This window comes from Leptosomus discolor, chromosome 6, assembly GCF_034619465.1.
Source record: "Leptosomus discolor isolate bLepDis1 chromosome 6, bLepDis1.hap2, whole genome shotgun sequence".
NCBI lineage: Eukaryota > Metazoa > Chordata > Aves > Leptosomiformes > Leptosomidae > Leptosomus > Leptosomus discolor.
The window spans coordinates 61,438,185-61,452,609 of NC_141396.1; the positions used below are offsets into that span (position 1 = coordinate 61,438,185).

The following is a 14,425-nucleotide window of genomic DNA, read 5'->3' on the forward strand; positions in this document are numbered from 1 at the left end:
GCAGCTCTGTTTGTGGCCATGATGCTTTTTGAGGGGGGCTAAGAGGTTACCTTTGAAAAACCCCAATTTTAATTAGACTTAGACATTGTGTAAATTGGATCCTCTCAGCCAGTCCTGCCTTTCTTGCCCCCAATAGTGAAGTACTTCATTTCATCCAGACCCTGCCTCCCTTAAAGCCTGTCCTGCCTTTCATTTTTGCCAGGAGGAGCAGCGTATTCCCAAGAGCTGTTAACACCCAGGAGAGAAGCTCTCTCCTGCAGCTCATGCAAAACCTCCCCAGCGAAACCACAAGCACAGAGGACCATAAGCTAAGCTGAAAAAACTCGCTGGTTTGGAGGATGAGTACACGAACTGTGCCAGAATCATCTGTTTAAAAATCCCCATGCAGAGGAGCTCATTTCTGCTCCACCTGGGACAAGGTGGGGAGATGGATTCCAGCAGATTTCCAGCCAAATCAGAATCTAGCTTTGGGTCTAGATGACTATTAGTGTCCTAGCTGGGATCTGAACTTACCCGATGCTTTTATGGGGAAGAATGAGACCTCAATAATTGGCAACAGGCTGACAGGAGCAGGGAGGAGGCTTCATCTCCTCCGCTCTTCAGTGCCAGCTCTCCAATTCACACCATCCCCATTTGCACATCAGCTTTTAATATTTAATTGCAGCTTTGCCAAGGGACTTTGCCTCCTGTCTTGTAAAGAAGGGGGAAAGGAAGGAGTCAGAAGCGTGGTACTGAAAAGCCCCAAGGAGACTATCAAATGGCAGATCTCGGGTGGAGGAAAGCACTCTAGCATGTAAGTGATTTTACACAAAAACCCTCCCAGATCACAGAAGATGGAATGAATTAATATCAGAAAAATCCTGCAAACCCTTAGCAACTGGGGGATGCTGTGCTGATTGTGGGAACTGTTCGGGGTGGGCTGAGAAGACTATTTCCACCTACTGCCTGTACTGTATTTAAGGAAAAGGGGGGATATAAATGGAAAATCAGGCAACACTTCCCTTCCAACAAGCTCATTCCATCACAGAGTAAATCCCTCAAGGGCTCTTCACCTGGAATTGTTTATTGTTAGACACTACCGCAAAAATGGGAAACAATCCCTGGACTGTAGGAGGTGGGAGCCTGTGATCTAACAAATCTGTCTTTTCTCTAACATTGTGGGAAATGACCTGGAAAACAAAAAAAGAGTAAAATTCTAAAGCAACTAATGAGAAATATATCTCCCTCACTCTGGTCTTGTTTTCAGATGTCTTAAAGGCATAAGAGGGGAGGCAGAGATTCATAAACTGCTGAATGCCACCCTTATCACCTAGAAAATCTGCCCCTCTTGAGTGCACCTGGAAGTGGACACCTAAATACATGTGGACAATGGCTCTGGGCACAGCCCAACACTCAGGCCAGTGCAACAGAAATCATTTATGAAAAGTATTTTGCAAGCAACGTGGCTTTTAAGACAAGTACTTTCGAAATCTAAATACAAGTATCTAATAATCCCATAGTTTGAATGTCTGTGTCAGTAATTAAAGAGCAATTACATATAACTTGTAGATCCCTAGAGCTCTGCCTAAATTCAGAAAATGAACCCCAGATGACCTAATGTACTTCCAAGTGTCAGATCAGTCATGGCAAATCCAATGCCTGAGACTTCTGCTGCAAATTTCTGAAGCCTGAAAAACAAGAACATTTGTGGCAGAAGAGGCCAAAAGGTGCTTAATTCTCCAGTTACTGCCTGAATTCAGAGCTGGTTCACGTCTATGCAACATTGAAAACCTAAGAAAATTTTAACTAATGAGGCATATAAAAAAATTTCCATCGAATAATTTTTCCATTGTTTAAAGCTAATTGTTCTTTAGGTTCCTTCCCTCTCCCTGTCACAGAGATGAGCTGGGTGATCTAAGAAAATGAGAAAAGTGGTAGGCAGGGGTGGAAAAAACCCATTACCTCCATTAGAAGTAATTTAATTTAAATTCTGTCTTCTTTAACCCTATTTTATTTTTTCAAAAGTGAATTTATGTGATGAGGTTTGCAGATGTATCAGTGAAGACAGCATTTGTTCCACGGCCCTTTACTGATGCACTGATCCCATGAGTGGAGATGGATGCACTAATTGTTGGCCTCTTTTCCCTGGATCATCACATCCAGCACTGTAACCTTTGCTCTCTTGCTCTGATGCCAGCAGACAGTGAACATGGAAAAAACTGGGAAGCTGAGGCCAGCTCAGTCCTTTCCTTTTCTGTGCCATTCTCCAAGGAGCAGTCCAGAGCGCAGAGCAATTTCTCTGAGAAAATCTGTGTCCGTCTCTGAACTGGTTGCCAGGTGGGTGGTTAATCTGTGGTTGCAGTTCCCCTTAGATGTGCGGGGCTTCCAGGGTGGATTCTCCCTCTCCCATCTCCATGACAAACAAATACCACTCAGACAAGGTCTTTCCCCAGCACAGCACCCCAGCGTGTCAGGTCTCAAGCTAAAGGCAAGTACTTTTCTGCTGTAAGTGCTCTTAGCTTTTATATATTTTCAATGCATTATTAAGTCTGGGAACACAAGCCCTGATTTAAAAGCCAGACACACTCAACAAACTTCCCCAAATACAATGACACAGAGGAATTTGCCCTCGACCCCAATGACTGGAGCATTCCCAGATGGATAATTAAAGCTTTTAATCTTGATAGTCTCTAAGGTGCCACAAGGGAAACCCGCAAATGCTGGAGAGATGAGCTGATGAGGAGACAGGAGGGGTACGGGCATCTCATCCCCTCCTGGTTTGTCTCAACTGTCTCTAACCAAAACGCTCCAGGGACAGTCACATTTCAACCCAAGCCCTTTAAGGGCTAATTTCTCTTCTGGTTATAACCCATAACTGAGATCAGACCACAATGCTGCCAAGAGTGAGACAAATAAGATTAGCAACAGAACCCCAAGTACATCTCCCTCAACATAAGAATGACAGAGTAGCTGTCAAGACTGTCTGTCTCCTGAACTTCCCCTTGGGACAGTTTAGTTCCGAATATCCCAAACTTGGTCAGTTTTCACTGTAAATACTCATCTGACAGGGTCTTTAGAGAAATCTGAAACTGCACTCCCTACAGCAAGGAAGAGAAGGGTTGGACTAGATGATCTTTTGAGGTCCCTCCCAGCCCCTAACATTCTGTGATGCTGTGAAGGTGGTTTCTTCTGCAAAGGTCTCACTCATCACTGGTGTTATATTAGGTCAGCTACTGACTAGATAAATCCCTTTACATTAGGTTAAAGCTGAATATATAAACAATGCATTGACCTTCTGGAAAGCCTGACTTCAGCTGCAAGCCACGTATCAGCAAATTGCAGTAATACACCACGTTCAAGCAACATAACCCCCCAGCAAACCCACCGGCAGTGGGGAGATGGGGTGCTCCAGCGACACATCTGCACGGAGCTTGGGAGGAGAGGGCTCAAGCTGGATCTAGTAGCACTGCACTGAACTAATCTTTTAGACCTAAAACCAGTCCTCTTTGGGGATTTTTCACATCTCACTCTTCAAGAATGCTTTTGAAGTCTATTGGGTTTGATATTTTCCAGGTGGTAGGGAAAGGCAGAAGGACTCTGTCTACTATATGGAAAAATACATTCAGACTAAGAAGGGGTTAAGGTGCCATCTCCTGTCTTCCCTGCAGGTACCAGAGTGTCTTGGACTGTGAAAGCAGCATGTCTAAGCAAGAACATCCCAAGGTGAGAGCCAAAGGCTCAGACCAGGTGGAACAGAGCATAACCTAACAACATAATTCTCCGGTTCTTGGCAATTAGAAACAAATTAAAACCTAGCAATTTTTTCAATATCTGGTGCTGTTCTGAGGACATCCCAGGGCAGGTCTGATCCAATTGCCTTTCAGTACGTACAGATGGACTGACACATGTAAGATGCTCCAGGATGGGACGGAAGTTTCATGTATAACATTCAGATTGTCTGGAGTGAATAAATTCTGGGGTTAGAGACTAATAGAAGACCATCAAGAGGTGTAGGAGCCAGCAGAGGATTTAGCACTGGTTAGAAATTGAGGGAAAGATCCAGCCTGAGGCAAAGGCACACAAAGTCATCAAGGCACCCCAGTCAGCCACACTGGGCTGGCAGATACGACACTGAGGCATCTCTTCCCTCCTGCACCAGCAGTTGGAGGTTTTTGAGGTTACCCTGTGTTTCTCAGATGACATTAAGCACCTAGCAAAGAAGGTAGGTGCTTAGTGTCATTTCTGTCATTCTGCCCTCGGGTGCAGCAATCACTTTCTTGGCAGTTTCGACTGTAACGGGACTTAGATATCAAGCTCACAAGTAGATTTTGCTCATTTAGATGTCCACAGTTCAGCGTCCTAAACCAAATTACCCCTAACTACAAGCTGTGACTACTGTTCTTACATCATGGCAAAGGCGCACCTCCCACCTATCAGTGTCCCTTATATCGTATTTTGATTGCAAACTCATTGGCATAAGGTGCAGTTCTCGGCTCTGTGTTTGCATGTTGGGTCCTGCTTTGTGACAAGGGCCTCTTACAACCTGGAATAACAATGATAAAATCACACACTGGAAGCCAGATACTGTGGACTTCATCCCATTTCCCTTCTGAAGACAGGGCTGATTCCCACTGACCAGAGAAAGCTGAATTTCACCTCATTAAAAAGAAGGCACATCTGAAAATATTTATATCCAGTCCAGGTTTTTAAGATGAGGTTTCCTATGAAATGACAGAGAGAGATATTTCCTGGCTATTTGGAAAGACAATTTCCTAGAGGAAGAGGATAGAGATGGGGCTAAAACGATGGTCCAAGAGGGAAGGCAACCAGTCATTGTATTTTTTCTACTCTAAGGCTTCCTTGCATGACCATGGACAAATCAGGAAGATGCACTGGAAATAGGCAAGACCGAAATTTCTTTCACACTTCAAAAAGGGCTAAAGTTTAGATAGTGTCCCTGACATTTACTTCAGAGAACATAGAGGAGAAAGTGATGGGACACTCTTTCATCCCAAAGAGTTAGAAGCTCAACAGATGTGATATTTGGAGAAAGAGCAGGAAATAAAAATTTCAGAAGATTTATTATTGAAGCTTAGATATGAACTTATATTGATGTTTGTTTGGGTTTTTTTAGCTCATGGAGAGAAGATATCTGTCACAGACTAATGTCAGTTCAATGCGGAAAAACTATGCCTTATCTCAAAGCCATCCCAGTGATAAGTTCTCAAGCAAGTCCATGGAGGATCTTCCCATCCCAAACATCAGTGCCCCAACAAGGAATCTCAGAGGACTCCTGGCCAACTTTGACACTCCTAAAGCCACTCCACGGTGTAAGAGTTTACATTTAGCTCCACTGAAGACACCATCTTCCGACGGCATTTTGAGGAAGAAGGAGGCTGATGGCAGAATCATGACAACAGTCCAACCCCTGAGCATGGAGACCAAACCCCATAAAGATTCATCCTTCCCTAACTCTCTTCAGAGCATCCCGAGGAAGGCAAAGTGGAGCCCTGACACCATCAAATGGAAGGAGACTCCTGCAAAGGTTAGTAAGTGCTCTCCTTTGAAAGCCCCTGGCAATTCATTTTCTTTGGGTGTCCAGAGTCATTCTTAATAGCTCTTGGGCTTCATGGTGGTGCTTCATCATCCACTGATGCCAATCCCCAGGAATGGGAGCTTCCCTGTGGAAGCCTAACCTTCTACAGTTAGGAAACAAGGAGCAGGTTTACAGGGGAGCCACGTTGTGACATCAGAGCTACCGTCAGGATAGAGCTTGCTCCAAGATGTAGAGAAGGTGAGCGGCAGAGCTTACCGCGTAAAACCCCTTGGCACATCACCTCCCTGCAGCATGGAAGCCACCTCTCTTTCTGTATTATTAAAAGCTGGCAGACACACCACCAGATCCTCAAAGGCATGCTGGGTCTCCCTTAGGCCAGGTTCTGCAGTGCCACAGCAGTGGAAGAGGGGCACTGTGTGCTGTGACAACTGAAAGATAAACCTGACTCTACTATTAAATACTAAAGCACTAAAGGAGCTGGGAATGGCTGTAAATGCCAATTCTTGCAAGCAGCTAACAATGGCGGGAGCCAGGCAACATCTAAAAGCAAGCACAAATTTATAATCACCTGTGGCTTAAACTTTCTTCCAGCCCTGCTACTCTACCCACACACAACACCACATCTCCTTGGCCCAGTCCTCTCAATCCAGACACCCATATTTCTTTCTGTGTTCCCACATAGGTTATCTCTAGTCCCATCCAGCTCTGGGTGATTTAGTGGTGTTGCGGCACAGCTGATATGTTCAACAAATTATTCCTTGCCACAATCCTTTTTCTGGAGGGACGGAGTTGGTAGGAATGGGCAGCCTGGATTGGAGGGAGACCTACATCAAGGAAACAAGACAGTCCCATGAAGTCATTATCATCTGGAATATTAGTTGTGGATGAGATCCTGTCTGAAATGGTCATGTCCATCCCACCACTGTAGGATACCACCCCAGTGACTGCTGCTCCATAGGAGGCCTCTTGAAAGCCTCCGGTGCAGCCACCTTCCCCATGCTGGGGCTCTGTGAAGTTTCTTTCCTCTATTTATGGGAATTTACCTGTTTTCCCACTGTCATTCCCACACAGGAAGGGAAGATATCCCATGACAGGCAGGAGACCATCTCCTTGGTGCCAGATGCAGCCAAGGACTCAGCCCCAGGCAGAAGCTGTAAGTTGGATTTATTTTGGTTACCAGTCATCATTGCTAATCTACTGCCAGCTCTGTAGTTGCCACTGGGAAGGATCTATGTGTTCCTTGTGTAAATTTCTATTTCCCACATAATCCCATAGCAGAGACTGACTGGGGATCAGGAGGGTACTGCCAGGAGTGTGGCCGAGGATAGGGAGTGCAGAGAGCAGACGACCCCACGACTGCAGCCAGCCCTGATCGGTCCCATTGCACGGAGCTGGCAAATCCCAACACAGCTGGGATCTGGGCCAGTGATAAGTCCACAGAGCCACACTGACTCTTCCTATGCTGTTATTCCAGCATTTAAAAATAGCTGGTATTAAACAGCAAGGCAGAGGTACGTCCATGTTTAGTTTGGGATCAGTAATATCTCCTTGCACCTCAGCCTTGAGGACAGGAAAAGGGAAAGGTTCCTTTGTACCTAACTAAGGAGTCTTGGCTGGGCTCCTTTTTGGATTTGGCAGTGGTGGTGTATCAGACACAGTCATCCCTGGCTTAAGATAGCACATGTAAGTGATCCCTAACGCTATGATATCATCGGGACTAAAGCAGGTCAGGGATATTTCAAGGCAAGAAGCATCTGTGAATAGTGAGAGATCCAAACCGAAGCTTCGCATGGGAAAGGGTTGAATTTTATCAGACTTTGCTGTCAGGGAGGTTTCATGGATCTGGGACAGAAAAAAACAACTCTCCAACAATGCCATAATGACTGGATTTGAGACCAAGGGGACCATCCTGCCAGCTTTGGGCCTGGATCAGGAATCCAGGGATGCCATAGCCCACCTGTCTAGGGTTTGTTCTCTTTCCTTTTTGTTTCTTCCTTTTCTTTCACAGAAGGGGGGGAACACCACACATTGCCTGGATTTGAGATACTATATTTAATTACCCAGCTGCATAAGAAAATAAGTCTTTTATATGACCACACAGACAAATGAAGGAGCTGAAGTTTCCACAGCATTACTGGGATAGTATTTTAATGTCAAAGCATGTGAAGTCACCATTCTATCTTACTAAACACAATCACAGTATTAGCTGCAGGGTGATTTTTACAGCGTGAAGAACATCTTTTCCTCTGTTTGGCGAACGATGAATCATGGTCTATCTTAGAGCCTTACACCACTCTCCAGCTCCTGACTCAAAGACCTTGTAATAGCAAAGACTTCATGTCGTCTTTGGCACTGCTTCTTTGGTAGGGCTGGGCTTCATGTGGTGTGGGGTCCTTCTGGGGAGGCAATTGCAGCCAGGGAGCTGGGAATATGACAGCTACCTCTGATGTCAGTGCTGGATTTGCTCGGAGACAGGAGTTTTAATGCTTCCTAAAAAAGTCCAGCTGTTCCGTCTCTCTTCTGGGACAGGACATATCTGGGACTATACCTGTGCTGTGCTTGGTCATTCCCATGGAGCAAGAGAGACATTAGTGCTCCACAAGCCCCAGCAGTGGCCAGGGCAGGTCACAGGATCCTCCTCAATATCACCCAGGGGCTTCCCCACAGACCTTTCTGAGGACTGAGGAGGGGACACCCAGCCAATGCAGTGACCTGGGATGGGGAAGGCAGAGTGTTGAGCAGTTTAAAGCCACATAACATTGCAACATTAGGCACAGAGCACGGTTCTCAGGTCTGGGACGGTGTAATAGGGAGGACAACCGCTTGGCAGTATGTAAGACAGCTCTGCTGATTGGCATTTGGCTTATCAACAAACACGTGTTCATGCAACAGTTCAGAGCTGAGTAACTGCACATGGCACCAAAGCACCGGTTGCTGTACCTCCTTCCAGATACAGCGTAGTCACTGCTGAGACACTGCTGGAGTCCTGAGCATTGCTTGAAGGGGAAGGCTGCCACACCCGTTAGAAAAGCCCCTTCCCAGACAGCTAAACCAGCCAGGCTACATCCCCAGCCACGCTGACAATATCAGATGATCCAGAGGAAGCTGCCACGAAAGACATCACCAACTAAAGAGGTCCAAGCGGCTGTAGTTAGCAGTAATGAGATTAAACTGAGCAGTGGAAGACTTACACGACAGAACAAAATACTTCCTAGGAAGGAAGATGGTAAATCAAGGAACCGTTTTCCCCGAAGGGAAATGATTGAAAGCTTGAGTCCTTTAATATTAAAGAGGAGAAGGCATCCGCTAGTTTGCTGCAGGTAGAGCCTCCTGAGTACTCTCTGTTTAAAAATTAACAACTTCTAGATGAATTTTGGCAATGAGAAAAAGGAAAATCATGGCCAAGAAAGAGAAAAGAGGGGCATGCATGCCATTCCCTCACCTCGCACACATACATATGCTTGTGCATGTATGTATTAATATATCTCCATTATTCAGTGCTTTCAGCTGAAGGGCACACGAGGATGTTACCTCGGTGCAGTGCAAAGACAAAACAGGAGCCTGACGTGACTGCAAATTACAGAGCAACCAGACAGCCTCCAAAATGCATTTAATTCCCTCCTCCCTCTCCCCTTTTCTATTCTGTATTCGTTTCGACCTTTACCCACAGGGAATTTTCAAAGCGAGGAGACAAAGGAGAGGGCAGAAAACAGTTGGCTCCCCCATCCTTCGTGCAGGAAGACCCAGGCTTGGTTGCAACGCTTGCTTGGCAGGGGATGGTTTTCCCCCTGCTCGCTGTAGCACCCGCACTTTCTCCTGCAAGGGGGTGCGGTGCCATCTAGCGACAATGAAACCGTCCCACTTCGGTTCCAAAATTGGTCTCCGCAAGGATGCTGCCGCACAGCAGCCAACCGGGCACCGTGTCTCAGCCCCAGCGGCGGAGGGAGGCTGTCACCCTCCATCTCTTTATGACCTGGGGCCTTGCAGCCAGCATCCCCCCTTCTGCAGCAGCCTGTTCAACAGACAGGTTTGGGAAAACATCACTGGTGAACTGGAAACATCTGAAAGGCAGGGGGAAAGTGCTGATCTAAGATAAAAGGCTGTGGTTGTGCTACAGACAGCTCTGAGTTCAAGGCAGCTCTGGCGCTTGCAACGATAGAGGCTCTGCAGTCAAAATAATCCTTAAAAGCTCATTTCCCTTTCAGCAGTTGTTTTTCATGAGCATGACAAGCAGGAGTTGAATGTCGGGACTCCTGTAAGTGGCCGATCTGTTCAGCTCTAAGTGCCTTGTTGCTCTGTGACTCAGACAGGAGGGAAACTTGGCATGTTTAAGCGTGAGATCCATCTGCCCCCTGACTTCACCACTCCCACCCCCTGTGACAGCCAGTTGGGGACGCTGGGATCACAGGCACCTTTTTTGGGGCTGCCGTGGCAGCGTGCAGAAGTTCCTAGGCTGTTATGGAGGGCAGCGGAGCGATCTCCCTCTGCTCACACCTGGCCAAGCTCTGCCAGAAGCTGGGCTGGCTGCAGTGGTCAAAGCAGGCAGGCTGGTCCCTTCTGGTTTGCTTTTCCTGCAAGCTCTAGTCTGTGCTCTCACCAGATCTAACTTAAAGAGCTTTTCCCCTGCTGAACCCTTCTGCCCTCTCCTCTTGGGTCCCAACAAGAGTCACCCCATCTCACTCAAGGGCTCAGGGCTGCCCTCTGCTCCAGACACCACACTCCCAGGCTGCTGGTCTCCCCCTCTAACACTTTCTGTGCCTCTCAAAAAAGCCCAAAGCCACATTGATTTTTTTTTTTTTTTTTTTTTTTTTTTTTTTTTCATTTCCTGCTTTCTAACTAGTTGCTATCTTCCAGACAGGAGGAGAAAAATCCTTCCCCAGGGGCTGTGCAGAGAGAGCTGTCAGGTAGCTCAGGTCTTGCAGCCTTGCACAGAGTGCTTGTAGGAGCAGTTTGCAGGGACACTGATGGGGGGACACAAGGGGGGAGTCACAACCTGTAGCAGACCAGCTCCTCCACCTAGGGATGGACAGAGAGACAGCAGGAGAATGAACAGACCACCATGCACGCAGAGAGATCATCCCCTCTGCATGTTATATGTTGCAGCTAGACAGAGACAGGCAAATATATGTTGCAGCTGAAGAGAGAGCTCCATGTAAATATATGCACGCACCCTGTGTGCTCCTGCGGGGCACATGCACTCCACAAGGACACACGCGTGCCTGCCGTGAGCTGCTGACTGAATTGGTATGCTCTGCCCTTCACCTCCTGCCTTTATGTCCCTCCACCCATACAGAGTAAATAAGATACCTCTGTCCCCAGCCTGCCACTGTGTTTGCTGACACCCCTGCCACCCAGTTCGTGCTACCTGAGCGTGTGTTTTTGCTGACAGCCCCTTCCATTTCCAGCCCTCTGACTCACGGGCTGGCTGTTGACCAAAGACCTGTCTATCACCTTTGTAACAACATCCCTTGCTTTTCTGCTCCACATCACAGGGTATACTCAGCAGGGGCCACATCTGCTTAGTGCTGCCTCGCTCACAGCCATCACTCACAATGTACAGTCTCTTCCACAGCACATAGCAGTAACAAGGGTGGCTGTATTTCCCCTCTCCGCAAGGTGGTTAAATTTCAGCCCATTCTAGTTTAGCTCTTTTCTCTGGTCCTCATTTAATGAAGGAAGCAACAAAGAACACAGAGACCATTTCAGAAGAAGGGATGATGATCTTCCTAGGCCCTGGGCTTAACATAGACAGCAGAGGACTGGTAATTTGTAGCCTTGCAGGACGTTTAAGGAAAGTGGGCTATGGTTAGGGAGGAGCTGGGCCCTTCCAGGAGCCTCAGTGAAAGCACATTGTCACCTGGAGCTGGATGGGATGGGATGGGATGGGATGGGATGGGATGGGATGGGATGGGATGGGATAGGATAGGATGGGATGGGATGGGATGTGGTGTGATGTGGTGTGATGTTGGCGAGGAAACCTCATCGCATGCTGAACTGCAGCCAGGTTGATGTGTAGCATCCTCTCCAGGATCTGATGCCTGCAGATCCATAGGGAAAAAGGAGGGATAGCAGCCCATCCAAACACACCTGTAAAACTCCAGCAAAAGTATTCAAGAGGAGGGAACTAAAAAATTTATGCATCTCAAGCTGGAAAATCAACAGCAGTGAGTTGCTTGGCCCTTTAGAACAAAGAGCATGGAGTCCCTTTGGGGACTGGGGTCATACTTCACCAACTCAGCACAATGCTGCTGAGATCTTTATGTGACCAACGAGCTCAGCCGAAACAGAGATGTCCCTGTGATACACACTGTGCAAACACATTGCAGAGAGGCTAAAAGACCTTGGAGAAGTACTCCTACCCTGTATTTCTGACAGTGCGTTGGTGGACAGGATAGCCTCTTTGTTGGCAGATAAAATAGATAAGATTTTTGCCTCAAGACCATCTGGTCCGGCACAGCTCACATCCATGCATCTCTCTGCCCCTTGCTGCAGTCCCATGTTGTCTGGCATTGGGTGCTGTGGCACATGGGCATGGCCTGGGAGGGTAAAAGCAGGGCAGGACCAAGCATGGGTCTCTTGCAGCCCTCGCCCTGTGTTTTGTGATCCTAAGCACCTCTGAGTGAGTGTTTTGTCTCAGGTGATGGTGACTTCTGGTACTGGCATAGCCAACCCACATCCCCTTTCATCGCCACATGGTGATTTACCCAAACGTACGCTCTCTAAAGGTGTCAGAAAAGTGAACCAAAGAGAGCACAGCTGGATCCCCCCCCTCAGCGTAAGACATGATTCTGCTCAAGCGGGTCCAGAGGATGACCACGAATATGATCAGGGGCTGGAGCACCTCCCCTATGAGGACAAGCTGAGAGAGCTGGGGCTGTTCAGCCTGGAGAAATGAAGGCTCCAGGGAGACCGTACAGTGGCCTTCCAGTGCTGAAAGGGGGCTACAGGGAAGATGGAAAGGGACTCTTTACCAGGGAGGGTAGTGATAGGACAAGGGGTAACGGTTTCAAACTGAAAGAGGGGAGATTTAGACTAGATATTAGGAAGAAATTCTTTACTGTGAGGGTGATGAGGCACTGGAACAGGTTGCCCAGAGAAGCTGTGGCTGCCCCCTCCCTGGCAGTGCTCAAGGCCAGGCTGGATGGGGCTGGGAGCAACCTGGTCTAGTGGAAGGTGTCCCAGTCCAGGGCTGGGGGACTGGAAGGAGGTGATCTTTAAGGTCCCTTCCAACCCAAACCATTCTATGATTCTATGACCTGAGTCAAACATTACTGGGTACCTCAGCGTGGTAAAGCTGGACTGTTAAAATAAGCCCCAAAGCCATTGGTTATGATTGTGTTTGTGAATCAGCGTGGCCAGGCTAAGGTCCCCAGCTCTGTCGCACAGTTATTATCCACCATTAACATGCAAAAAATAGCACCCATTGCCCAGCTGAGCTTTGAGGGCATCAAGAGCCCTCCAGGGCAGAGTGCTTTATTGTTATCCTTCTCCAAACGCCTCCCAGAGAGCTACCTGCAGCACCGCATTGCTAACAGGAGGACTGCAAGGATGGGGGCCATTCCCAGCTGACCATAAAGCAAATAGCTCGATCGTCCTTCTTGGCATACACACTTCCCCGCATTTTCCTAAAAGAGTTTTTTTTCTTTCTTGCTTCTAAAATATTGGAACTGATGAGGAAATAGGGAACCAGAAAACATAGCTCATACCTGTCACCTTCCCAGCTTTTCCCTTAAAAATTTGGCTGTGGCCAGAGGTGCAGGGGGCCTGGCCATGCAGATCACAACCCGAGGACATGACAGTGAGTCAGGGAAATGCCTCTTCCCCATTGCACCACTGCCTGGAAGCATCCCCTATCCCATACCAGATTACACCAGGGGTATTTTGAATGAATAAGTTCTGAAAATAAGCCAGGCCCCCAGACTTTCCCAGCCTCTGTGTAGGATTGCTAAAACTTGTGATTGACTCAGACTGGTGGAAGAGCAATTTCACTCTTGCCTAAAAATAGACCAAGTGGTTCATCCTCTCAACATAGCCCAGTGCTCGGTGATAAAACCAGCTGCCAGAGACCACTGGGAGGCAGTGAACAGGACCGAGGGTGTGGGGAGTGGAGCCGGGCTCCTTGTAGGATACGCTAAGGGCTGCCCACCTGTGAGTTTCACATAGATTTTCCACGGGGGGCTGTCTACGTCGTGACACAACTTTTGGGACTACCAAGACCTCCCTGTAAGTAATTTTGGGGTAGATTAGAGCGGGGTGAAATGTTGCATGAATATGAACTCAGACTGATGTTAAACGCAGGGCAGATGAGGATGTTTAGTACCTCCATGAGCAGTGTTGCAGCTCATGGAAAGCCATGGATTTTATTTCGTTGGCCCAGAGCCTGGTGAATCCCACCCTCTGCTGCAGAAGGTGCTGTCTCTGTGTTCCACAGATGATGGCTTCGATCTGGTTTGGCACCGTCATCTAGGGTGCTTGGGTATGTTCAAGGCATAAACGGAGCATTGTACATGTGTGCTTTGCCCCTGTCCTGAAATATTGAAGTTCCTGGCTTTGAGGCTTAAATTCGTGGGGCCAGATCTCAGTGTCTACTTGCTCCACAAAAATTACTGTTATTTACCACGACTTTGGTCACCATAACCAGCAATAGGGGAAAGAACCTGTACAGGATTCAGTTGAGCCAGATGGATGCTGGGGGTGGAGGGGACATCTTCCTGATCAAAACCATGTTCGGGACTGGTAGGCAGCAAAATGTGGACTGTTCAGAGGGAAAGGAGATTTGCTTCATCTTACATCCACAGAGAACAGGAGGCAGAGTAGGATTAGTTAAGAGGGAATTCCTTTTCCTCCCTCTCTTCTCCTGAGCTCTAGGGAGGGATGAGATATGTGGTT

The 14,425-nt window shown here is 47.7% G+C and overlaps 1 protein-coding gene across 1 annotated transcript in view; it reads left to right on the top strand.

Annotated features, from left to right (window-relative positions):
* The first annotated feature begins 2,188 nt into the window (after window positions 1-2,188).
* XIRP1 (xin actin binding repeat containing 1) overlaps window positions 2,189-14,425 on the top strand; it is a 32,559-nt gene continuing 20,322 nt past the window's right edge. Inside the window, exons 1-4 of the mRNA XM_086467081.1 lie at window positions 2,189-2,316; window positions 3,648-3,702; window positions 5,114-5,524; window positions 6,608-6,689. Coding sequence (XP_086323207.1) covers window positions 2,189-2,316; window positions 3,648-3,702; window positions 5,114-5,524; window positions 6,608-6,689 — 676 coding nt within the window. The remainder of the gene's footprint in view (window positions 2,317-3,647; window positions 3,703-5,113; window positions 5,525-6,607; window positions 6,690-14,425) is intronic.